Source organism: Perca fluviatilis, chromosome 9 (assembly GCF_010015445.1).
Source record: "Perca fluviatilis chromosome 9, GENO_Pfluv_1.0, whole genome shotgun sequence".
Taxonomy (NCBI): domain Eukaryota; kingdom Metazoa; phylum Chordata; class Actinopteri; order Perciformes; family Percidae; genus Perca; species Perca fluviatilis.
In genome coordinates, this window is record NC_053120.1 from 34,403,044 (window position 1) to 34,430,779 (window position 27,736).

At 39.3% G+C, this 27,736-nt stretch overlaps 1 protein-coding gene across 11 annotated transcripts in view; it reads right to left on the reverse strand.

Moving 5' to 3' along the window:
- Window positions 1-1,205: 1,205 nt before the first annotated feature.
- Window positions 1,206-27,736, reverse strand: part of eps15l1a (epidermal growth factor receptor pathway substrate 15-like 1a) — a 65,746-nt gene continuing 39,215 nt past the window's right edge. For 10 of the 11 annotated variants that reach the window (XM_039811938.1, XM_039811933.1, XM_039811931.1 and 7 more), the window contains 9 exons: window positions 26,062-26,167; window positions 25,766-25,816; window positions 21,602-21,738; window positions 21,120-21,183; window positions 18,593-18,738; window positions 17,843-17,936; window positions 6,027-6,188; window positions 2,303-2,319; window positions 1,206-1,656 (listed from right to left, as the gene is read on the reverse strand). In XM_039811938.1, coding sequence (XP_039667872.1) covers window positions 1,510-1,656; window positions 2,303-2,319; window positions 6,027-6,188; window positions 17,843-17,936; window positions 18,593-18,738; window positions 21,120-21,183; window positions 21,602-21,738; window positions 25,766-25,816; window positions 26,062-26,167 — 924 coding nt within the window. In that variant the 3' untranslated portion in view covers window positions 1,206-1,509. The remainder of the gene's footprint in view (window positions 1,657-2,302; window positions 2,320-6,026; window positions 6,189-17,842; window positions 17,937-18,592; window positions 18,739-21,119; window positions 21,184-21,601; window positions 21,739-25,765; window positions 25,817-26,061; window positions 26,168-27,736) is intronic. The other variant, XM_039811940.1, reaches the window with a different exon arrangement.

Here is a 27,736-nt window from a genome sequence, read left to right on the forward strand (position 1 = left end):
AAATATATCTGTACAATTTGTTGCGGTCACTTAAAGGATATGTTGACATGTGAGGCTATGATTTTCAATGTCAGGTATTTGTCACATTAGAGGGGAAACAGTGTAATGGATCTTTATCGGTTTCTTTTTTGTTCAACGCAGTGGAAGAGCAGTTGCTTTTCCTTCCCTCCCATAATGTGACAAGAGCGACACAACTGACTTATGTTGGTTAAAAGTTGTCTTTTTTTTTCCACACAGGAGGAGCCAGAGAAGGGGAGTGCCTCTCTTTCAAACCTGAAAGAGAAAAACACGTGCTAAACTCATGGCCAGATTAACCCGCTAGGGGTACTCAGGGCAAAAAGCAGCCCCCACTTCACGGCAAAGTATCTACTCCCGTGGTAGACCCCTGTGTGGTATCAAATTAAAAGGAAAACTAATATTTGAAGAAATATGCTTTAACTCAACCGGAGTTGGAGGAGAAGCCCAATATCAGTTTCATTTCTGTACATCTAGTCCGGAGTTTAGCCTATTTTAAAGCAGAGGGAAACATTTCGCCTCCAGCAGAAGAAAAAGCACTAATATCGAACTTTTCACTTCTTAACCGAGTCTTGGTTAATGACAGAACTTCCTGAGGAAAAAAAAAAAAAAAAAAACTGAGAAAAGAGAGAAAATTGTAAATTGAAAATTCTCAATCCTGAGAACCGTCAAATCCAGTCTTCTCTATACGCCTCTCTATAAACTCAATACTTATGTAACACCTCATTCTGTATTTTCTTACTCGCAAAACAACTCAACACTAAACACTTACAGACACAGTTTATACCTTCAGTAGCTCAGTGATATATCCATGTCACCCCTATAGATCAGGAAAAAGAAATCCCTTTTAAGAAATACCTTGGCAGTTTGAATTGTAGTGTCATTGTTCTTCACAGCTGCGTGTTGCTACAGACAGCAACAGTTTAGTTAGCATGCCATTCCCCCACACTGTGAGCGAAGCTGGAGAACAAAAACAACACGCTGAAATTCAAACTGTTGAGGTGTTCTGTCGGCTAGTCTGCTGAGCCCAGTGAATGTCTCCGTCACATCACTGTCCAGCCACTATAGTGCATATACACAGTGCATCCGTTTGTTTCCATCAGGCCCCTCTTGCCTCTTCCTCCTCCTCTCTTTTTTCATCCTTCAGTCCTCTGTCTCTTCACGTCAACAGGAGACTTATGCAGTAATGAGTTCTCGGGCTTCCCTCAGCTTCGTTGTCCTGTTTTTTTTTTGTTTTTTTTTAAATGCAGGGTTAGCGAAGAGACTTGCCTGGAAGTTCTTTCTGTTCCATTCGTTGAGTCATTGCATGTGGAGGTGCAGGACCTGTGTGTGTGTGTGTGTGTGTGTGTGTGTGTGTGTGTGTTTTATGTGTGTGTGTGGGAGTTTGTATGAAAACTTGAGAATAAGTCCAGTAATGTGCCTTGTGTCTGAATATTAGGTGTCAGTCATGTTTTGTCTGCATGTTAGCCGGTCTACGCGTCAGGGGGTTCCAGGTCATGCGTTGGACATCTCGGCCTTGCTGAGGGCGATGGCGAGCTCCAAGTCTTCCTGCTCCTGCTGCCTTAGCCTCTTCAGACGTTCTCGCTCTGCTCGCTCACTCTCTCGCTTCGCCCACTCCAACTGCTGAGCCTCATTCCCAAACTGCAGACAGAGAGAGAGAGAGAGAGAGCTAAAGTGATGCCTTTTTCCATGGTGCCGCCAAATTATTGTTTCGATGGTTTAGAAAAGCAAATTAAGATATGTCTTAAAATATACATTAACATTAATCAAACATATTATTAGTAAAGATTTATTTATTTTTTATGTACACAACATTGATAATGGGCTTACTGGCCTACAGCTAAGGTAGCCATAAGGTAGCCATCCACAGACACAGTTAAGCTTAAGGGCCGTTTTAAAATGTACAAATCGAGAATCGAATCGTGACCTTAGAATCGAAAATGTAATCGAATCGAGGATTTGGAGAATCATGACACCCCTAGTATTATCTGGTGTTTCCTGTGTTTTACCAGAAGTTAGAGCAACTAGAGGGGTTAAAGATTTTAATGACGCCATTGACAGGCGACCACATGACACGCTCTGGGCCCCTGATTAAAATAATTTCTCTGGGTTTGAACATTGTCGGAAACATTTGGGATGTTAGTACACAACCAAAAATATATAACATAGGTACAATCCTTTCTTTTTTTAACCAAAACAAATGCTTCAACATACATCTGAAATGCAATGCCTTATGGTCATTAATTGACATCATTTTATGTGAATTTCATTGTGTTCAATCTCTTACCTTGGCTTTGTCAGGTCCTGTCAGAGAGGTGGATTACAAAAGAGAGATATTATAAACCAGAAATCCCTGAACCAGGAGAGTTTACACCACAGCACACAGACTCTTTGAAGGGATACCTGCAGTTTCTGTTCAGGCCTCTTTGAAACAATCCACACCATTTGTGTTTAGCTACCTTTTTTTTTTTTTTTTTATTACAGAGAGCTTCAATCATGAATTCTTACAATGCTAACAAGCTACTGAAGTTAAAGTAGACACTTGTTGCCAACAGGTGTTACAGATGGGACAATGGACTGTGGTGAAACAGAACTGTCAGTGAATCCCTTCATGCGGCGACAAACAGCACTGGGAGCTAAAGGAAGGAGCAGCTAAACATGCAATGTGGCATGCAGAGAGTGAGTGACAAGATGGGTCTGAGTGATGATATCATCAGACTGCAGGTGGGAATCTCTAAGCACTTCACGATTGGCTGCGTCGCTGTATGCATATATAGGGGAGCACTGAAAGTGTGCCTGTAGCAGCATCCATGGAGTAAATCAACACGCACTTCAGCATGTTCTGAATCACTTCTTCACAAATAAATTATAAATTTGGTTGCTCATGCTCAGCCATCCTCACCAAAACTAAAGGAGTAGATTAGCTTAGAAAATGTAAATATGACGCACGTGTTTATGTCCGTTACGTTTCACCATCCAATTGGTTCAGCCCACAGACTGCATGAAACAGTCTCTTTCTTTCTTTTCTTATGTCTTCATTTTTTCATTGACTTCTCAGCATTTTTATGCTGCTGTCTTAGCCAGGACTCCCTTGTAAACGAGATTCTGAGTCTCAATGGCAATATTCCTGGTAAAATAAAAGTAAAAAAAAATAATTAAATAAATAAAATGCTGTTGTGTGTACCTTTAGCCTTGTCTTTTGTGTAATCAGTTGTTCCAATGTACTTTGGTTATATGAAAGGGTGTAACTTTGGTTTGAGAAATGGGTGGGACACAAAACAGGGGGTTTGGGGATCCCCGCCAGAATTTCTTTCCCGATTTGAATCCAATTTCCTGCATTTGTAAATCATATATAGGGACTATGGTAATACAAAACCCAGGAAATAATGAAGTTGATCCTAATGATACATTATGCCAGAAAGAATAGTACTAAATTATGTATAAGAAAAAGATGACTTACTTTCTTTATTGCTTAAAATAGGGGGCAATCACCGAGACTTATAAATAAAATTATATCAAACAAATTTGAAAGTGTGGGGGACACAAAATGGATTTTGAAAAGTTCCCCCTGTCCCCAGTGGAAGTTACACCCTAGGTTATATGGTTAGATGGTGCATCACACTGCAAATAATAAAAAAAGAAGTGATGCATGGGAGGAGCTAAGGCGGGCCGAACAAAGCCTGGTTGCCTAAATCTGTGATGCCAACCACCTGTCACTCAGATTTAATTATGCATACCTTTGAGCCTTCAAATATTTTAACCTAAGTAAGTTAAATTCCCTTACTTTTGTCATGAAGGGTGAACTTAGCATTAGCTGTAAAGTGACGTTTTCACATGGGGCTCTATGGCGATTGACTTCTTTTTGGAGCCAGCCTCAAGTGGGCCTTTGAGGAACTGCAGTTTTTGGCACTTCCACGTTGGCTTCATTTTTCAACGCCGGAGGGTTGGCACTTGGTTCCGTCTAGGGAACGTACAGCTTGGTCTTACAAAATTATTAATTCAAGATACAAATGTATGTGTGTCGGGCAAGGCTGGAATGAGATGGTTTTGTTGGAATAGACTTAGATTTAGCAACTTATGTGGAACAGTTGAAAAGAAATATGTGCTTAATTTCATAAATGTATTATTTAATAACAATAGGAACTGCTGCAAGAACCTTATACTGGTAACGAAAAATGTTCAAATGTTTCATGCTTCAAACGAATGGCCTTTGAATGGCTGTTGCTGAAGGAGATCTGTTTTAAATGATGTGCTTATTCATTTTTCATAAATAATTATTTAATTTATACCCAGTAAAGCAGTCAGTTTGCATCTGAGGTCCAATTAAAAAAACAGATGGTGAAGCAGAGTCCTGCGCCGCTGTCAGGTTGAGAATAAAGAGCTGAAAGGATGCTTGAGAGTGGTGAGAAGATGCAAAATGACAGTAACATAATAATATATAACCTGCATAACAAAAACAGACAGCTACGTTAGGAGATTAGGGCCACATGTAAAAAGAATAATTTGAGTTCTAAGTTCAAAGTCAGAATTCTGACTTTAAACTCAGAAGACAAATACATTTTCTTTTAACATGTGGCCCTAATCCTCTTCCGTAGACAGCAGAGTTAAAGCACCAAGCAACTACCAACAACAAATGGAGCACACACACACACACAGCAAGGGCATGCAGGGTAGACAGACTCAAGAGCTGAGAGTTGAGTAGTGATACTGCTGCGTCTCATGTCAGATAGATAAATCGGACTCATAGTTGTACTGAGCACCAGTCAGCCAGAAGCAATATTCCCTGCTTAGAAAACAGTGAGTATGTACCAAATAGCTTACATCTGCCTGACTGAAATCTGAAATGCACAGTCATTCCCTGAGGGATTGGTGTTCCTCGTCGTTGTTTGCTTATGGATTACAGCAGGTTTGTGTTTGTTTCCATTTGTGTACTCTCAGAGACTCTACTAGTCCAGACTGATGCTTATGCCGACAGTCTGGGGAAACCCTGACAAACTTATGATATTCTTCAGGCCAAAATAAAAAATTACAGCTTAAACACCAAACGGCAATTTCTAAAGTGGGTTCAAATGTTGTGTCACAGCGGTCAATTTTAGGTTCTAAGTGAGGTGAGCCGAATACGAACATATTACGAATTGGCATTTGTTACCTGTGCGTTTACTGGTGGTGTTTGCAATCATCTTGTATGCAAAAAAGGGGAAACTGTGTGCTGAGGGCTATACCGTGAAGAAGGCTGTTTGTGCCACTATGCCTGGGTAGCTACCCAGCTCTATTTTAACATACTGACAATTTTAATATGAAATAGCCATCTAAATAAAAGCTTTTTCACTTTTTGAAAGAAGAGTGCCTTGGATCTTTTTGATCCAAGGCACTTTTTTGAACGTTTGTGTTCCCTTCCAAAATGCACCTTCATTATTTGTTTGAACTTCTTCTAATGAATTTTCCGGTTGTCTTATTCTCAGAATATAAGAAAATATTCATAAGTTTAATCGATATTGATAATGACAACAATTGTGAGTTGCTAATCTGAAAAATGGCATCTGATAATGGGCTTTTGCCTTCACACAACTGGAATTAATAAGCATTCTCCTTATCTCAGTTCTGCCCACATTGTTATCGGATCTCAATCTGCAAATAGAGAATGTGAAACTGTCGTACTTGACAACAAACTAGCCTTTTTCACTAATCCGGATAAGCTATCAGATAGAGATCATGTTTTAATAGCAACTGGAAATGAGGTCACTGTACTCAGTAATCAGATTCAAGCCCCCAAAACATGTTAGGACCATACCTTGTTCAGTAACGACTGAGATGATAATTCTGCTACATCCTGTGAGCACTTTCAGCACTCATCAGTCTTTGTAACATGCTAAAGTCACTATAACTTAAATCTGGTGACTGTGCTGAGCTGTATGGCTTGGTCTAGACACTGGCAGTTAAACAGTATCACCCATCTCAACTTACAGAACTGAAGTCTGCAAAACCTGAGGTAGAGTCTTTAGTGGCTTTACTTGATGCTGAGGATGGTGCGAAAGGGTCTTTGCCGCTAAACGGGTCTCCCAGGCCTTTTTTACTCTGAAACGGGTCGATGGCTTCGCCGCCAAATGGCTGGAAGGGGTCACATGGTTTGCAAGGGTCAGCTGTGCCAGACATGCTCACTGGTGTACTCTTACCTAGAGAGATAAAAGACAGAGGTAACCATCATCACAGGGACGAGAGTTTTCATATCACAGGCAAGTTTCCGTATTTTTTCCACCATGCCAACAAATGCTTGCTGACTAAAACAGGCATGGACAACCTGTTCAAGTTGCCGTTTACTTGACTTTCCGTAGTCCGGTAATTACCGGTCATTGACCGGGAAAAAAAATGATGAGGACTGAAAATTCGAATAGTCTGTCCCATGGCATGAAAATTTCACTTGAGATTTTTTAACATTAATATGAGTTCTCCCAGCCTGCCTATGGTCCCCCAGTGGCTAGAAATGGCGATAGGTGTAAACCGAGCCCTGGGTATCCTGCTCTGCCTTTGAGAAAATGAAAGCTCAGATGGGCTGATCTGGAATCTTCTCCTTATGAGGTCATAAGGAGCAAGATTACCTCCCCTTTCTCTGCTTTGCCCGCCCAGAGAAGTTGGCCCACTCATGAGAAAGAGAGAGACATCATAGCTTGCAAACAAGCAAAGTGGCAGTTGGTCAAGGCCACACCCCCACCCTCCACCTTGCACCCCTCTTTCCTTCTCAATAGCATTTAAAGCTACAGACACAGAAATGGCACATACGAGGGAAAGCTCATCATGGGACTGGCTCTAGTGGCTGTAATTCTGCACCAAGGCTGAATTTCGGGAAAGAGACTTCAGATACAGTATTAGGGGACCACTAAGGCCTATTTAAAAGCATCCAAAAAGCAACATTCATAGGACCTTTAAAATAGGCTACAGTGATTTTCATATCTTTCGTTCTATTAAAAGAATAAACATGTTTTATTCATAAAAAAAAAGACAGGAAAGTATTATAGGCTACTGTAGTTCAGCATTACTGTTAAGCCAGTTTTACTTTCAAATACTGCCGTTTTTATTGTTTTAATATCTGGCTTGCAAAAGTTAATTATTTTAATTCAAGTTGGCACTTTATTATTTGATGTGCCAATTTGTTTGCTAAAACCAGTGGGAAGTCCCAGAGCGCAGGTGTATCTGGCGAATCAAAAAGGGGGTTGGAGGTAACGGAACAAAAAAAAAAAAAATTACACTGCCTATGTAGCTTCTCTGACTAAAAAAACCTAAACAACGCTGTGTGTACATCAGGGCAATGACCGGTAAAAATTCCACCTTACAGGTCACATGACCGGCACCAATTTTGTTTTAGCGGAAACACTGCAGTTTACGTCCATGTCTGTCCAGACTCATACAATATCTGTAGTGAAAACTCTTTAAAGGAATTTCATTAAAGGGTATTCCAGTGAATTATTTCCATTAACTCAGATACTATTTTAACAAAGGGCTGATATTGAGCTTAGTCACACCTGAAGCCCAATATCAGCAAAATCAATGAGCTACTGTTGGACAACAAGAGGAACAGGAGGCCCCGTGTACTGGTTGTCATCCATGGAGAGGAAGTGAAGAGGAGGGTGGAGAGTTTCAAGTATCTTAAATCAATCAAAACTGTACTGGACTCACACCACTGAAGCACTCTTCAGGAAGGGTCGGATCAGATCAGATGTTTAGCCTCGCATGAATTTCAAAACTCTGCAGCAAAATGATTTATTATTTTTATTCAGGAATTCAACAGTCTGTCATGTAAACCCCAAAATACAAATAAAAAACTCATTGAAATCATGAACTCGTGTCATTATGAAACAAACAAAACAAACACAATGACATCCAATCCAATCACTCCTTCTCATGGCTGCCTGCAAGTGCACTTTCCCTGGCCTCATGGCTGCAACTTGCGCTCTCTATTTATCTACTCTGTAACATAAAAAGGGGACAAAAGGTTGTTTTTTTTTTTGGTCGTATAAAATAACAGAAACAACAAAGGTTTAAAGCTATACCTCCTAAGATTGGGTTGCGCTGGAGGCACGGCGCTGGCTTATTTCGCGGAGGATTTCACTGCTGCCTTTTTTTTTTTTTACCAATAATTGACCTAAATATTTTATTTTTATGTTACGCCCGACTGCGACTACATCATATATGTTTCCAGCAAAACAGAGCAAAAGCAGAAATTGCAGAAATATCCATGCTATGTACTTCTTTACAAATCTCATGATATATCGTCTCTAGAAGTGTATTATTCAGGTTGTGTTTTTGTTAAAGAAGGAAAAGAAAGTCACAATACTCAATACTATCAAATCACAATACAAATCAAATCGAGAATCGAATCAGGACAAAAGCATATCGTCCCAGCCCTAGTCATTTGCTGCGTGCATTTGTGATTTGTGATATAATGATAAATGCATTACATTAATTTGACTTGACTTTGTTCTTCTGTATGTCTATTAATGTGTAAATTCATTAATAAGGACACACAGTCAAGGCGTGTCTGGAACAGCGCAGACATTTCTGCTTTGTGGTGAGAAACACATGCTGACAGAAGCTTAAAAAACAAAAACAAAACCCATATCAAGTATCTCCAGAGAGGATGTAAAGCATGTATTTGCTGATAGCTGAGAGATACCATGACTCATCACTGCAGCTTGTATTAGTAATTCTCACTTTAGTGAACTATGCTGATAACACAGGATCTGATTTGATCCATTCTGAATTAAAAGCACACAAACACCCGGCGCTGGCATATTTCGGAGGATTTCACTGCTGCCAGCACTCTCGGCTTTCCCATGATGAGTTTGTGGAATTCTGCACAGCTCATTTGTAAATTCATTTTTACTTTAATTTCGCTGCGGACCAGGTTAAATGAGCATCTGTTTCTCACATCAGCACATGCACCTTTCATGATGGAAAACACCCACTAAGCGTTGCTCACGGGGATGCTCAGGACGAAGGACAGCAGTTTGGCATACTGAGGGAACGCAGACCTGCTCTTCAGCGCTTGGGCCCAAAGCTCACCTACTGGGTGACTGTGTGTCGCCAGATTTGGCATCTATGAACAGTTTTTAATGTTCTATCAGACTATAACTACTCGACAGTTTGCTCTTGAGACTTTGCTCAAATTTTCGGGACAATTAGGGCAGGATTGGGGATTCGGGACAACTGCTTGGATTTCGGGACTGTCCCAAATTTTTCGGGACGTCTGGTCACCCTACTTTGCTGGAAAGCTTCGATGCTTCATGAGGCTTCTACTCGTCATCACTACGGTTTAGGAAGGCCAGCCAGGTGATCAGGCTGGAACTGGACAGGGTGGAGGCTGTGGCGGAGGATGAGGGATAAAATCAAATCCATGTTGGATTAGCTGTTCGATGCAGAGAGAAGGATGAAGGGCAAAATCAATTTTTACCAATAATTTACCTAAATATTTTATGTTTATGTTACGGCCGACAGCGACTACATCATAAATGTTTCCAGCAAAACAGAGCAAAAGCAGAAATTGCAGAAAAATCCATGCTATGTACTTCTTTACAAATTAAATAAATTTCAGACTGACATGTGATGTGCATTCTTCTTAGAAAATTATTTGTTTTTAGTCTCTAGAAGTGTATTCAGCTTTTGTTTTTGTTAAAGAAGGAAAAGAAAGTCACAATATGCAATACTATCGAATCGCAATACAAATCAAATCGACCAGGCCTAGTCATTTGCGGCGTACATTTTTGATTTGTGATATAATGAGACATGCATTACATTACAGTTTTTTTTCTATTGCTAAACGACCGTGGGCACAACTGGAGTCACATGTGCAAAACTCTAACTACAGTCTGCACAGCAGCAGTTCACGTGGACCGAACTCTAGTTTGTTTTTTATTGCTTGAACACAGTTTTCAAAACTCTACACACTTATCCCGTGACTTTAACCACAACGTGCACAACACTGTGGATCTACAGCACTTTGTTCAAATGCTAACACACTGCTGTCAAAACTGTTAACCACACATTCAAAACAGAATAGATTTCAGTCTGGTGCCTATCAAACACTGCTGATTGCAATTTTAGCTGAAAGCATAAGCAGGTGTCTTTTTTTAGATTAGTTAGTGAACATATACGGTATTTATACAGAGAAAGCTCAGAAAGCCTTTTTTTGTATAAAAACACCAAATAAGAATGAAACAATCATACACTGCACCGTTTGGGAGAAACAGGTAAAAGAGCAAAGATACCAATATGTCCAGGTAAGATGTCTTATGTACAAGATGAGGTTAAAAAAATACTATATCTTTACAATAGTAAAACTGCGTTCTTACTGTTTTTTCAGAAAGTAATGGAGGTGAAAGCAATGGAAACACCACATTCATTTGTATTTAGAGATGACGCAGATATCCAATGTGACGAAGAAAACTTGCCACATGATGCTGGAGAGAGGCAGGATTAGTCACACTATTCTTTGTTAATGTTATGTACCTTTAGTTTTTTCCCCAGTAATTCCATAAATTACTAGAGACAAAATACTATATTGAAGAAAACTGCAGATTTTCATTCCTTCTTGTTTACCTTACGTAAAAATTGGTATATTATACAATCTATATATTTTCCTTAAAGAAACTATTGAGTAGTGTCAAGTCACTTAAATTATTCAAACTGTAAAGATCAGAAAGTTTGTAATTTCTGTATTGGTGTTTGATGCTAGTGTTTTTACCCTCAGTGTGTTCTGAGTGACAGTGTGTGTTATCTAAGTGAGGCTTGTGCATAGTGTTTGGCTGCACTGAGCCTGTTTTGAGGTGTATGTTAAGAGTTGTGTTGCTTTGAATGAGTTTTGCAGGTGATGTGAATGTTTAGCTCAGGTGACTGTTGGTAATGCAGACTGTGGTTTGAGTTTTGCACATGTGACTCCAGTTGTGCCCACTGTCGTTTAGCAAACAAAAAAACTGGACATTTCTGCTTTGTGGTGAAAAACACATGCTGAGAGAAGCTTAAAAAACAAAAACAAAACGCATATCACAGGCTTCAGGTCTCAAGTATCTCCAGAGGAGGATGTAAAGCAAGTATTTGCTGATAGCTGAGAGATACCATGACTCATCACTGCAGCTTGTATGAGTAATTCTCACCTTAGTGAACTATGCCGATAACACAGGATCTGATTTGATCCATTCTGGATTAAAAACACACAAACACTAAATTTTCTAGTTCTCACAGCTCTGCCCACGCCCTGCTTCACCTCCGGTGTCACCTCAAAGATAGCTACCAGCTTTTGAAAGCCGCACTCAAGTTTCACCTCCACTCAAGTTTTACCTCCACTCGGGCACAACAAAGAAATTTCATATCGAGTGGCAACACAAATCTTTTAAAAGTTATCATGTGCAGTGCTACATCCTCCGCTAGTATAGGAAAAAAACAAAAAAAAACAGCAAAAGACAACAGCCAGAGGACCAAAACCATAAGTCCTACCCCATAACCCACGGAACCATTCTCAACGGTTTCCTGGTTAGGGTTTCTGCCCACATTACCAACTGTTGGTTCACCAATTTGACAACTGTTGATTGTTTTCTTGATTAATGGTTTGGTCTTTAAAATATTTAAAAAAAAGTGATAAATGAACATGGCAATTTCCCATACCCAACAGTTAAACCCCCAACCATATTCAGTTTACAATTATATAAAATAAGAAAAGCAGCAGAAAGTGATTCAGATCTATAGAACATGTTTTTAGACTAAATCTGTTCTATGTCAAGAGGGGATAAAAATATGTAAAAAATAAAGAATATATTTTAAGATTATTATCGAGCTTGGGTAAGAAATAACCTCAACTGAAGGTGCAGCTTTTATCTTGACTTGAAATGAATTTGTCACATTTTAAGATCTCTTACAATGCATTTCAGATGTGCTATCCCTGAATACCAAATAGATCTGCATTTTCCTGAAAATAACAAAAAAAAATTGTATTATATAATATAAAATGTAAAGACTTAGTGATGCTGTAGAACCACAGGTGGAGCCACACATGATCAGTAATCCTAGTAATGGCAGTTTCTGTTATTAACAGGGAGCTAAAGCTGAGCCTGGCAGAGGATCGTGGGAACATTAAAGAGTACACCATGTTGCATGTATAGGTGTTAAACCACAGGACCAGTCAAACCGTTGACAGACAACATTCACATACGTATTTAGCTGCATTACCAAGATAACTTGGCTGATCGGGGTGAGCAGTTCATTTCACACTCTACGCTGATCAAAACTGCATGCCTGGCAATCAGTTTTTTCCTCTTTCAGTAAACTGCACACATACACACAAACACACTCACACTTGAGAAACCACAATCATGAGCTCCACCCTGTTTTAAAATAATCCACATTACTGGCATCTAATTTTAATGACTATCACAGGATTGTACGTGCATGTATTTAATCTACTAAAAACAATACAGCAATATGCCCTCAATTATGCCAGTTTACTTGTAGCACCGTCACTGCAGCCGTGACCCATTCCCATGTGCAGTAGGTGATGAGAAAAAGTGACGGAGCATGCATGTGTATGGGAGAGTGTGTGTGAAGACACAGGAAGATAGAAAAACATAAAGAATATAATGGAATATATGAAGAAGAAGATTGTTACATTGGTTAAAATGCTGGCATTCATCCACTGCACACAGCCTGCAGCCTGACCTTCTCTGAACCACTCACCCTTGTAAACACACACACACACACACACACACAGGGAAGAGAGAGGAAGCAAGTTTGGGTGTGTCTGCAAACAACAGGCCGAGCAAACCACACATCATCGCACTTACAACATCATCCTCACATGCCTACACACAAACATCAGAGCAGCAGCTCGTGAACAATTATAATATCAAATCTATAGAAAAATCTTGAAAGCATTAACATGAATTTTAGGCGTTTGTCATTGCAGAGTGAACAGTGGAGATAAACCTGATGGAGAGCTGCTGGAGTCTGATTGTTTTTGTTGAACAAATGAAAAGACTGGCAACGAAGCTATAACAGACTCTTCTCTAGTTCCATTTTATAACCACTGAGTCAGCAAGCGTGAGGGATAGTGTAATTGCAGCAAGTGTGGCCACAGCTTAGGCTGAAACACAGAAAAGAGGATTTTGGGTTATCGTGGTTCACACGCACTTTCACACCTATAGTTCGGTGCAATTCAGAGGTGAAGTTGCAACATTGTTCCATTCTTCATTTGGCCCAGTTTGCGTTCACAATGTACTTTATCAAATGCACCAAACACTGTAAATAAATGTCATTCGGTCGAAACTTGCTGACACTTCTTGTCGCTGAAATAATGGAGCAACACCAAATTAATAGCGTCTTGGGTTTTCTGGTTTTGCTTTAGTGTTTCTAATATTTTAGAAGGAGGCGAACAATACGAGCAGCTTACAGACAGTGAGTGAAGGAGAGGGCGGCCCCGATTAGAGAGACAGGTGATGATGTGTTGTCACAGATGACGAGCGATGTATGGTCATAATTATGAATCTGAAAGTTATCAATCTTTAAATCATACATAAGTCTGTAAGTTGTGTGCAGGGTTGAACTTGCAGGTTAGTAAATGCACCGTTCGTTGGTCCACTTCCTATATTTGGGTCGGATTGCATTCACACCTAAAGTGAACCGAACTGTAGAGCGCTTGGAAGTGAACTGAGACGCCCGTTTTCAAGTGGACCAGAGTTCGGTTGTTCAGCCCACATCAGAGTTCAAATGAGTTTTCACACCACCCCAAATGAACCGGACTATCCGACGAAACGCTCCAGGGTGTGAGCACCAAGTCTCATAGCAACAGTGTTGTGCTGTACCCAAAAGATATTTTTGCTAAACACATCCTTTCTGATCATGAAATCCATTCATAAAGACATTTTGGAAATGACCACAAATCAAAGCATTAAATCCAACATTTGCCTTATCCTGTATCTTTCAATTATCTATTACCATTCATGTCCATGTCATTAATATGGGCCAGCAGTTGGACAGTTGGAGCCATACAAAGACACTAAAGCTCATGTGTTATAAGCACTGAAGAGGGAAGTGAGAGAACATTTCTTGAGCTGTGTCCAAATTCTATACTAATCTAAAAAAGGTTGTACTGTGTTATTGTGTACTGTGCACACTAGATTTTTGAGTGTGCTGTTGATGTACCCTACGTCCCACAATGCAATGTGCTAAGGAAATGGAGTTGCTGCTCATAGTATACAAATGATGGACAGCATCTTCCATTGTAATGAAATAGCTGCCATGTTTGGATACATCATCATAATGAATATTTCAATGTTGTGCACACCTCTCTTATCTCAAATACATGTCATGTATCTTTGTTGCGGTCACTCAAACAAACACTAGTGGAGAAGGGAAAGACAATATCTGGTATCACTTGGACTAGTCCAACAACCAACTAAGAGCTATAACACACGAGGAAAGCACATGGTCAATTTGAATGATAACCCAGCAGATTTGATTTTTTGTGTTTTCTGGGACAGCAAATTGTTTAATTTTGACATCATAATGTCTTGATTAGGTTTGTATATAATAATAATAATTGACATCAGGTCAAATAGTTCAGCAGACACCTCTGTATATATCTGCACATTACACATTAGTCAGGGCTGGGAAGTTATATTTATATAGCACATTTAACACAATCCACAAATACACACACACACACACACACACACAGTTACAAACAGTAATACACCATCTTGCAGACACAGAAGCTTATTTCAGGCCTTATGTGAAATGTATTTGATTTGTTTTCCACCAGTTTCTTGAATCTAATCTAACCTTCCAACCTTCTCTCTGAGTAGATTTCTGTCTTGCTTGTTATAATTCAAAAGTGATTTCACTTAGTGCAAGTTCATGAAAGTTTAGATCTTTGCTGATCTGAACAGGTTGTTTGGTTGGTAGGTCTCTCCACAGAAGCATTGTTAGCTTGTTGGGGATTAACAGAATAAAACCTGTGTAAATGGCAATGGCAGTGTTGGCTACTATGGTTGAAGATACAGAAAAGTAATTACTGCCTTGTGGATTTATGCTTCTGCCAACCAGTAAAGTTGTAGTTTACATCCATGTCTGTCCAGACCATGGACTGAAAAAATAATGGACGTAGCAGCAGTGATGTCACCCACTGGTTTGTGGACCGCCGTTTTGAAGCATATGGCAATTTGGCCTTTGCCATCTTGGTTTTTAGAAACCGGACGTGACGATTTTTAGACAAGAGGGTGGAGCTGGGGAGGATGATGCTTACCAAGTCAGCTTTGTTTGTGGTTGCAATGGTGCTGTGCTAAGCTAAATGCTAAAAAGGGAAGTTGCCAATTTTCAACACTTCTGAAGTGAGTCATCCCACTAAGTTTTACTAGCAAGTAAATGCGGACCTCCGGTTACTGGTAGCATTCGTCTGCATGTAGGAATGGAATAAAAGGTATTAAGTGTATTTTTTGGCGAAACATGGATGCTTCAAACACATCTTCAACCCGGCAGCACAGAAGATCTCTACAATCACCACAGTTTCAAGATTTGTGTCGCCAATTCAGAATCCAACCAAATGTCTCCCCTTCTGTTGCTGAGTTATGGTGTTGAACAATGGCCAGAAAAGTGTTTTTTGCAAATCATTATGATGTCACAGTGAAGTTGACCTTTTGGATATAAAATGTCATTGCGTCATCATTTTATAATAATGGACATTTGTGTGAAATGTCATAATTAGAGTATGAAGTCTTGAGTTAGGGCCAAAAATGTGTTTTGAACTTGACCATTGACTACCAAAATCGAATCAGTTCATCTATGAGTCCAAGTGGACGTTTGTGCCAAATTTGAAGACATTTCTTCCAAGTGTTCCTGAGATTTCTTTCTTTTTTTTTTCATTTCATGTTTATTTGAATAGGGACAGATGCTTAGACATAGACATTTGTGCAACAAATCTCCAATGTACAGCATCACAGCATTTATAGCTATTGCCAATGCCCAATGCCAAGGTTTTCACCAGCGTTCACAAGAATGGGACGGGCGGACAGACAACGCTAGAACATAATGTCTCTGGTCACGGCTACTGCCAGCACAAAAGCATGAAAACACCTATAGACAAACTAAATCGACAGAAATCATAGGAAAAGATGTCAGCACTAGATTAGGGATCGACCGATACTGGTTTTTAAAGGCCGACGCCGATAATTAGTATCAAACAGATTATATTTGAATCAATATGCATTTACAGTGAAAATGAAAATCTTTAAGTCAAAATTAAGATTTTGGAATGTTACAAACTCCAACACAAAACTTTGTTTAAATGCTTCAAGAAATTATTGAATAAATGAGAAACTTTCAACATAATACCCAGTAAACAAGAGTCAGATGGTGTTGTGGGCGGGACATTAAGTCATACTCAGTGGTGAGTGAAACCAAAGCAGAGGGACAGACGCAGAGCTGTAGCCGAACCAAAGTAGAACACTTTTTAATTCATGAACTTTATCGGTTATCAGGCAAATAAAATGCTGAGAAAAAAAAAATTAATTGATGTAATAGTTAATTAAATCCGGTTCTGTGTCAAAAGCAAATGCAAATTTCTAAATTTACTATTGTCAATATTACAGGATATAAATGCTTCAATGACATGCTACAGTGCACGTCAGTCCTTGCCACTGCTCGGTATATTTGAATTAAAAAAATAACACACGAACATTGTGCGTGATGGCAAACACAAGAAGGCTTTTATCTTCTCTGTACCCACAATGACATTCTTTCCTGTTGACAGATCGAGCAGAGTTTAAGACTGTGCTTTCTACGTTAGAGAAAAAAAAAGCTTTTCTCTGGTTCCAGGAAACGTGTACAATTCAACACTGCTTACACTACACACTACATAAAAGTTGCCATTCAAAAAGGTCTGAATATCTTATTCTATGGAGGAATTTTTTTTAATATAGTCTTGCCTGTTTCATTTAATTATTAAACTTGTTTCAAAGTAACTGGTCTTTTTGTAGTGAGATGTATCTATTTGTTAGAGCTGAAGAGAAACAAGACATCATTAACTAAAAAGTAGATGGCTTTGCTTATTTTAAGAATGAAACTAGGAAAGACAAAATCAACACTGCAAATACATTTTTATATTGTGTTAAATCAACAAAAACTTTTTTTTTAAAAAAAAATTTTTTTTTTTAAAACTGCTCTAATGAATATTTTTTACATTAGTCTCCAATGACTATGTGTAATATGATGTCAACCATGAACCCACAGAGAAATATCACCAACTCTGCAGTAGCACAATAGTTTTCATGGTTTTCTCTCATCTTTGATTTCATTTCTATTACAAATGTTTTTTCATTATTCCTTTATTCATTATTTGTCTTTTTTCTGCTCATAGTCCATGAACACATACACACATCTCCTTACTCTACGTTCTTCAACGTGCACGTAAAACCCAGCAGGGTGGTGATTACGGGCATGGCGGTCATGTGGCATCACACATGTAGTCTCACTTCCTGTCTTAACCTTTGTTCCACTAGCCTAACCTCGGTCAGAGACCTTTTAATCATTCCTTTTTTCTTAAAAAGATTGAAAATAGTTTTAAGCTAAATCCATAGACAGTAAAATACAATAGTCAAAGTCAAACACCTCGTTATTTAACAAATATCCAACTATTATTTTGTTAGCATCCAATGACTGAAGCTGTGATAAGGTTCTGATAGTGCCCCTATTACTAAGGTGCTACAGGCTACACGGGTACTTCTAAACAGCTGTTATGCAGTGTTGCTTCCCCCCCACGCCCCCACAAAAGGCTCTGTAGTGTGACACTCACCACTGGGGGGTTTGGGCCTTGGGGGAACACTTTTCTTCGGTGGCAGAGCTGGCATGTCGCTCTTCCTGCTGAATGGGTCGTCCACAAACACCGACTGCAAAGAGTGAGAGGAGGAATGTGTGTTTTTTTTGAGCACTCAGCTGTATGTCAAAACATTAGTATAATCTGACAGGCAGTGGCACAATATAGTTAATAAAAGTTCTGAAACTGAAAAAATGATGGCACCAGGAAAAAGTTCAATTTATCAGTAAAAAAAACCAAAAAACGAATTAAAACAATAATAATGATTAAATTGGACCAAATACGAGATATCCTTTATTAAATTTTGTGCCAATATGGCGTTTTATAGTATACATTTTAAGACTTTTTTAAAGAACATGCAATGGGAGACCTTGCTATGACTATCCAGGGTTTTCCCTACCATTATTAGGCTAAGGTGCAGCACCCAAGCCGTTTTGGATACCACCTAAGCTAATGAATGTTAAATCAATGTGTGAATCAAACAGAACATAATTACTTTTCGCAGATCTAACGATTGTAGTTGGATCAGGTGAACTTCTTAAGCAAGTTTTGTCTTTAAGGTTTTTGGATGTTATTGCACATGCTTTTTAATGAAAAACGTCACTTATTCTTGAGGGAGGACCCTTAATCCCCCCACCAAATACATGCACCTAAGTGATCCGCAAACCTAAGGAAAGCACTGCTATCTACCCAAAGAGTGTTTTCAGGACATTTTTTGGCCTCTGGTACCTTATCGTAGTCTGGCAGCCAGCCAGCTCTGCCTTCAAAAGGATCTCTGGGCTTCGACATGAGGCTGAAGTCTGCAAACCCAGCCGAGCTGTTACTGCTGCTGTTGAACGAACTGCTGCCAAATGGGTCCAACGTGCCAAACAGGTCTGAAAAAAGCAGTCACAATTCATTCATGGACATTCACAATCAGTGACCATAATTACTAGCTTACTTAAAATGTTACTTCGGCCCGTTTGATGCCATAGCTGAACAACATACATGGAGGAGCAAAAATTGGATACACCTTACAAATGCAATGCAATCCAATGCAACAAGACCACAAACTACAACATGGATGGCCATAGAGTGTAGTCAACTGACACAGTGTCAGCATCTACTGAATTTCTAATTTGCACTTCTCCCACATTTTTAAAATCTCAAAATTGTATGTAATAAAAAGGAGGCTATTGTGTAGTTAACTGGCTTAAATCTTAAGTATTTAGTATCTAGAGGTTAATGGGTCACAGTTGTAGAGACAGTAGCCTCTACACAAAGGGTTCCGCAATGCTGGCAAAAAGAAGATCCGTCATTACGCTGGCTTTGCTTTTTAACACTGCACCAAACAACGCTGCCACAGTGTGATTTTAGATAGCATAAGCAAAAGAGGCGTGACACGTAACAACACAACAGCGTTGGTGTTGTGTGTTGTGTGTGTGTACGTGTGTGCCGGCTCTCCCTTTCACACATATCGATTTGGCTACGTTACAACCCCTGTTGCTGGCTTAATGACCTCCTATTCAGTGTTTCGTACCTTTTATACAGAACACGAGGCAGAATAATGGTACAGCATTCCGACTTGAACAGGCTGTGTGAAAGGGGCAATTAATGGTTCCCAGTCAATGACTCCTACTGACTTTTGTGATCTCCTGAGGTTTCTTTCACACGAGGTTCAGATTATTGGATGGATTGTCATGAAATTTGGTACACCTCAGAAATTAGCAATATTAATTAGCAAATATTGCATGGCAACACACTAAACTAAGATGCTGAACATAGTAAACATTAAACCTGTTAAACCTCAGCATGCTAACATTGTCATAGTGAGCATGATGGCATCTGATGTTAACATTTAACTCTTTCTTTGGTGTATACATTTTTTTTCTAATTATTAGTTGCAAGAAAATGTTATGTATGGCTACGACAGAACCAGGAATTGACCGTGCAACCATTTCTTACAATGGTCTTTCTAAACAGCAACAGGCCTGTTTACAGACTGTACAAACTAAGATGATGGGTTTACCATTCAAGTATACAACATTTTGATTCTTTGGTCATAAATGCCAGGCCTAGGCAGAGCCAGTGTGGATTTTTCGTAGCTGTATTTGAACTAGTATCGACAATCTGAGTTGGGGAGTGAGTAAGCAAATCGGACACCTTTCCTCTCAAGCCATGGTTTTAATAGGCAAACCAACATGGTAACCTTAGTCTGAGCAAACAGTGGCCCCAGTGTGGTGACAGGCTTGAGTTTCTCCAATCACTGAGGCATTCAAGCTGACCCACATTGTGTATGTGTTTGAATGGACTGCATTAATATCTTGGAGGAAATTGAAGAGCTTGTTTTCTGTTGAAGTGAACAAACAGCTGACTGAAAAAGCTCCAGTGCACTGACTAACAGCAGATATGAATTCTTTCAAGACTCATGCCACCACAAAAACAACCTAACCACTGCCGGAAACAGAACTGACTTCACCCTAACCTCAGATTAGGATTGGAAAATCGCTCTACTAATTTGTCTATTTTTCTAAACTGCTGTACCAAGGTATATCAAGATCACTATCCTTTTAATATCTGAGGTTGTATTAGACCATTGTAAGATAATCTAGTACATTAATGAGCAAGAGTATTTTATGGCAATATTGGATTTTGGCGAGCACAAAGACAAATTCCTTAAATTTTTTAATTAAAAAACCTTAAATTACCACCTTGCTGTTGTATGCCTCTGCCAACCAGCCAAGTTGAAGTTTAAACACGTCTGTCCAGACTCATAATATATGTCGTGAAGACTTTGAAGGAATAAAATAATAAATGGTATTAAGTGTAATTTTGTCATAATTAGCATACATATATATACATACACAAATATATATATACACATATACATATATATATATATATATATATATATATATACATACATACATACATACATACATATATACATATATATATATATATATATATATATATATATATATATATATATATATATATATATATATATATATATATATATATATACACACACACACACATATATATGGACAAAAAAGTGTTTTGTGAGGTAACAGTAACCTTAACCTTTGACCACCAAAATCTAATCAGTTCATCTTTGAGTCCAAGTAGATGTTTTTGCCAAAATTGAAGAGATTCCATCCAAAGGGCCCTAAGACATCGCATTCACAAGAGTGAATGGAAGGATAGGCCAGCATACAAATACATGATATCCACAGACAGTGTAGATGTGCTAGAATAAAGAATGAAATCATACCTGGTCCTTTGGGCTTTGAGTTGCTTGAGGAGAATGGGTCATTGCTTGTGAAGTGACCTGTTTGCTGCAGGAATCATAAGAAGGGGGAATAAATTAATTGTAAATTCACTCAAGTCACAGCCAAACCTACAAATTATGCCGTGAGTGTTGTTGTTTTTTACCATCTATATACAATCAGATTATACTGTACTGTTTGGGTGAACTGCAGAGCACGCCCTACCAGAAATCTCAAGAGATTCTTACAGCACTCATCCATCCAAAGGCAAATCCAAACTCAGCAGTTGTATTAGTGATCAAGTATTCCAATTCAATTCAATTTTATTTATAGTATCAAATTCATAACAAGAGTTATCTCAAGACACTTTACAGATAGAGAAGGTCTAGACCACATCCGTAATCTTAAAATCTGTGCCACTCTTGGGATTTTATATAATTATATAAATTAAAACTCCATGTTCTGGCCTTCGATCTTGAACAAGTACCTTGGAAGGTAACGTGGCACTTTTACTGAAGGGGTCCGGTGTGGAGAAAGGATCCATCTTGGTAGTCTTCTTGAAGAAATCTTCTGACGAAGCCTTGAAAGGATCCGTCTCTTTGAACGGGTCTCCTCCAAAAGGATCTGCAGCAGAAATGTTGGACGACTTTAAGCTATTGAAATTCTCAATGTAGTGTATCTTAAAAGTTTCATTAACCAGACAACAGGATCAGGCATTGAAATTTAACCTTTAACATGTTCCAATAGCCTTTACACATAATCAGAAGCAGTATTGCTTTGATGACGGTGTGAGCCAGCAAATCTCACAGTAGCTTTATTTAAAGCGTTGGACACCCCTTGGATTTTACGCCTCAACTTTAACTTGTTTTGTCTGTGACATTTCAATTGGCAACCAATGAGATGACAGCTGTTCGTAACGCAACGTAAAAATCGAAATTTTGTTTGTGATCATGTGGAGAAGTCCAAAAGCATTGTTTTTCAAAGTCTGGGTTGACATCCACCTTCTGATTATTGAGAAGATTTTGAACGGACTAATGAGGACTCACCAATGAAACGCTATTAAGCAGTACTTAATAATTTAAAAAACACTTTAGATTGTATTCCAGTAACAGCTTGGGCACACAAAAGTGAAAAAGAAATGTAAGTATAATGTACAATTTGTTTCTCTGTTGATGATATGGATCTGTGTCGGAATGTACTTGTTTTAGTCTATATCCATGACGTTCCACTTCCGGGATTGCTCCGGTGCTGCAGGAAATTCCGCCGGATGCATATCTTTTGGCCGATGTCTGTTTCCTTCCGCTTTCTTTGTGTTGTAATTTTAAACGCTGGTGGATTTATGAGGACTAGGGTTAACTGCTTGTCAGAGCTCTGCAGGGTAAATCCAGACAGCTAGCTAGACTACCTGTCCAATCTGGGTTTAATTTGCACTTTTGAACGTACACATGTTCCACCAAAACAAGTTCCTTTCCAAGGCTATTTTGCAGTGGCTCCTTGCGGAGCTTTGCACCACCCATGGTGATTGTGATTGGTTTAAAAAATGCCAATAAAACAGAGCATGTTTTTCTCCCATCCCGGAATGCTGTGTGGACTAGCCAGACCCTCCTCCGCAGCGCTGTGGAGGAAGGTCTGGCAAAGCGAGACTATACTTGTTCGACATTTAAATTGCTAAATGTTTACTTTGAGTGGCCAGAGTAAAACATTTATGAAAAAAAATGTGTCACATAAAAGTTGAAAACAGCATCAGCATTAGCATTTTGACCACATGTTGCACGTATTCTATTTTGTGTAAAGCATCAGCATGTTACAAGATTTTCTTTACAGTTAATGTAATGAAACAAAAAAACATGTTTCCTGGTAATTCCCAGGAAAGTGTTGATGATTAAGCAACTTGTGGAATCTCTGACTTGGGGAGTAAGGACCACTGGAGTTAAGAGGTTGTTTCAGGATTATTTGGCACATTCATATGAATATGAATATATAAATAGCCTAAGTGTTCCAATGAATCAGCTGTCCACACACCTCCTTGTAATATCCAGTCTAATACTCACAACGCCTAAGTTATGCAGTATTGCAGTCATAACATGACACATTCAGTGCTCTTCTATGGTATCCAATATATGATTATGATAAGAGGCACCCTGTAGGTCATGAACCCAGGCAAGAGTTACTGATAGACATCCCTCACATCTAGCATCAGATTTCAGTGAGGTCTGACAGAAATGCTCTCCTGGATCAAATTTTTGCAGTTAAACTGGATATTTGTGTTGGATTCCAAGGTAAATCAGATGCATGATGGGTGTTTGCACCAAATGATCAACAACAACAAAAACTGGAGAAATGGATATAAAACAAACCCAATGGAAAAGGCATCGACTGAACAGGCAATAATGGGTTGTGTACTGCGGGGTAGTTGGAGCAGTTTCACTGCTGCGTAAAAAGGGAGATTTGTATCGCTGATCTCCATCTACTAAGCATAGAAGTGAAACTTCACAATATTACTGAAGAGGGAAGTGTGACACAAGTCACAGTTGCACATATGTTTCACATATGTAGAGGGACATCAACACAAGACAAGGCTGCCAACACAACCACAGGCCAGTCTTGGTAATTTAAGAGGTTAAGATAGGGCTGGGCGATATGGAGAAAATCATATATCACAATATTTTTTTACCAAATACCTTGATATCGATATTGCAACGATATTGTAGAGTTGACTACTGCTATTTTCAACAAAATATTTACACTATGAGAGTTTTGATAAATAATCATCAGTAATGTGGATATAATGACTAAGTAGGTAAAAGCAAATAATAGAACAGCTAGAACAGTCTGGTAAGTTCAGAAAATGAATCACTTTACTGTAATGCAGCCTTTAAAACCAGGAAAGACAACACTTAAGCCATATTACGATTACGATATATAGTCTCCAATTACGATATCGATATAGTATCAGTATATTGCCCAGCTCTAGGTTAAGACATCATTTAACAGGGAATTAACAGTTTTTGTGTTTTTTTTTTTTCAGTGGACCAGAAGAGGGTAGTAGTTGACCTCAGGTTAGTCTATATCGACGTCAATTAATTTAGGGGATTGTTCTGGTTCCGCCGGAAGATCTGCTGGATGTCCCTCATTTTTGGCCGAATGTCTGTCTTTGTGTTGGCGTTCTAAACTCCGGTAGATTTATGAGGACTATGGTTAACTGCTCCTCAGATCTCTGCAGGGTAAATCCAGACAGCTAGCTAGACTATCTGTCCAATCTGAGTTTTCTGTTGCATTTTGCAGAAGCACCGTCATTGCGTCCGGTGCTTAGCGCCGCCCATGAGGATTGTGATTGGTTTAAAGAAATGCCAATAAACCAGAGCACGTTTTTCTCCCATCCCAGAAAGCTGAGTGGACTACCCAGACCTTCCTCCGCAGCGCTGTGGAGGAAGGTCTGGCAATGCGAGACTAACCTCAGGTCATCTGGGGACAGGTCTGCTTCCTGTCAGAACAGAGTCAGAACTAAACACGGAGAAGCAACAAACTCCCAGAAAACTGCAGGTTCGCTGAAACTCTCAGTTCTTTTAAATCAAGGCTTTCTTTTTCATGCTGCCTTTTTTTAAGCAATTATTGATTTCTTACACTGCGCTGTAACTTTTATTCTTGTATTTTATATCAGTTTTATAATACTTTAATTGTTTTTTATTCTCTTTAACAGATGTTGTGTTCTGTGTAAAGCACTTTGAATTACCTTGTTGCTGAAATGTGCTTTACAAATAAAGCGGCATTGCCTTGCCTTTTCCTAGGTTAAAGAACTGATTGACCTTCTCAAAAAAGCATGACTATATCATAACCCATGAAAAATATAATACCATACAGGTATATTGGATTATCTGTATGAAGGTATCTTATTCCCTTCACAAATCGCAAAAATGTGAGCCTGCTGATTATATTTCTATAACTTTTAAAGGGCAGGGAAGAATATTGCACAGGTGCTTTATTAAGCGATATTTTAGCATATGTTTTAAGTATATTTTATATTGATATTTGGATTATGCTGCACAAGTAATTTGAAAGTCTCAGATTAAGGCGCATGCTTTGTTTAATGTTAAAGCACAAACAGTTGAATGAGGGGGGATTGAAAGAGCAATAGAGTAATGATTATTAGAGCTGCAAAGATTAATCAATTAATCGATTAGTTGTCAACTCTTAATCGCCAACTATTTTGATAATCGATTAGTTCGGTTTGAGTAATTTTTTAAGACAAAAGTAAAAATTCTCTGATTCCAGCTTCTTAAATGTGAATATTTTCTAGTTTCTTCTCTCCTCTGTGACAGCAAACTGAATATCTGAGTTGTGGACAAAACAAGACATTTGATGAGGTCATCTTGGGCTTTTGGGAAAGACTGATCCTTATTTTTCACCATTTTCTGACATTTTATAGACCAAACAACTAATCGAATAATCGAGAAAATAATCAACAGATTAATCGACTATGAAAATAATCGTTAGTTGCAGCCCTAATGATTATTTCATGCCAATAATGTATAAATCCAAAGACACCAAATATGAATTTCTAAAATACTAATGTCATTCACATGCATGCACTGAACTGAAATGCTGGTGTGACCGGGTCTTAAAACTGATCTCCTATCCCCTAAGGAAATACCTGTGGATGTTGATGGCGGCTTTGCAAAAGGGTCATTTTGGAAAGGGTCACCTACAGGAGAGGAATCCAGAAGAGAGGGAGGAGCAGGAGGAAAACAAAGAGGAAGACACAGAAGACGGTCAGAGAGCAACTCAAGCTAAACACAATACAAGCTGCCTGGAGGACAGAAAACCAAAGATTACCAGAGCCGTAAACCAGGGGCGAGTCCGGAGGGGGGGGGCCCAGGGTGGCCCCCCTGAAATATGATTACAAGTGATAAACACAGGGGGAAAGTGAAAGTAAAGAGGGATGATAACCTTTGAATGGGTCTGTTTTGAAGGGGTCTTCAGTGTGGAAGGGGTCAGTGTGAAGTTCCTGAGGCTGGCTGTTGAACACAGATGGCTTCACTTTGAATGGATCCTCCTGTGGTAAGAAGAAGAAGAAGAAACAGTGTTAACAGTGATAACACAAAGAAGAAAAATAAAAGAAAGGTTAGATGGTATTGTCTTTGGCATACGTGTCCACAAACAAGAGCCTGTTTCCACACGTCTCTCGTGTCACTTATTTGACAGCTCCTCGACTGCTCGGTCCTCGGCTGAACCGGAAGTTGTTCTGTCCCTCCTCGGTGAAGGCCGTGTCAAAGCTCTTATTTCTGCCCCGAGGAGCGAGCATCGGGGAGGGATCACCAAGGAGCGAGCATCGAGGAGGGATCATCGAGGAGCTATAGGCGAGGAAACACGAGAGCAACCTTCCCGGAAGCCGTGCAGCTGAAGGAGTTGCTAACTCCGCCCAAACGGCTGACGAATTCATGTGACGCTTCAGAGGAAAGGATGTCTCATCACTCTAAAACACATTTTCTCGTTTCCTCTCTCCTCCCATGATTTCCGAGGATTTTCCGCGAGGAAGGGAGGCAAGTGGAGGACGAGGAGGCAATTTAAGCGACATGAGAAGCACCTATAGCATGTTTTCTCGAGGTGCAACAACAACTTTTGGACAAATGCAACACATACAGTAAAGTTCCTATTGTTACAGGCAACAGACCCCGTGACAGCTCCAGATTTTTAGTCTGCCAGATATCTGAAATGTATCTGCGAGGCACTAGCGGGCCTCGTCTTTGAACACTTCTCACATACGTCGAGCACCGAGCCAACGCAGATTCGCCTCTGATCTGGGGCTTTTGTCAGGGAGCTCCAAAAAACTGTCAGAAAGTGGAAAATCAGGGCTAAAGTCGCATAGTATGAACTAGGCATCAACAAACACAGACAAAACATGTCAGTGATGTTAACACTGAACACACACCTGGCCAGATTCCTTAAGGCTTCTGTGCCTGTTTTCAGGCATTCTGCCTCAAACACATGGGCTTTTTAAAACAGTTTAGTGACTATTTGCTCCTTATTGCAAATGCACACAAAATGCCAAGATACAGTTGAATCAACACTCTTAAAACTGTTTCAAGAAAAAACTACATTGTAACCTTGATGGAGGTATAAGGTAGGATAGATTGCAAAAAAAAAAATTTGCAATAATTATCAATGATCACAATATCCATAATAACACTTTAAAATGAGCAATGGGGTGTTGTGGTTTCTGAATTGAATTTGACCTTGACCATACGTGAACGTGTCTTATCACTGTTAGCAACTGCATTCTTCTTTCATGTGGAGTTTAAAGTATAAAGCTTTAGTGCATAACGTTTTGATATTAATAAACGTCCGTTACATTCAAGCCATTGCCAAATGAGTTCCGACAAAGCTAATTAAGACTATCAGCTCCACACAACTCTCTGTCTGTATTTCTCAGTATGACTATGTTCAGAAGATTGTAGCGTCCGCTGACTTTCCCACGCAGAAACTCAAGTGAAGATAAGTCCATCATGTTTGTTTAATCCTCCGTGTCCTCCTTGGCTACTAGCAACTGTGTGGAGGAGGGGTGGGGACGCGTGTACGGTCATGGAAGGCTTGTATCGTGTGGATGCCCTGACAGTTTATTTGT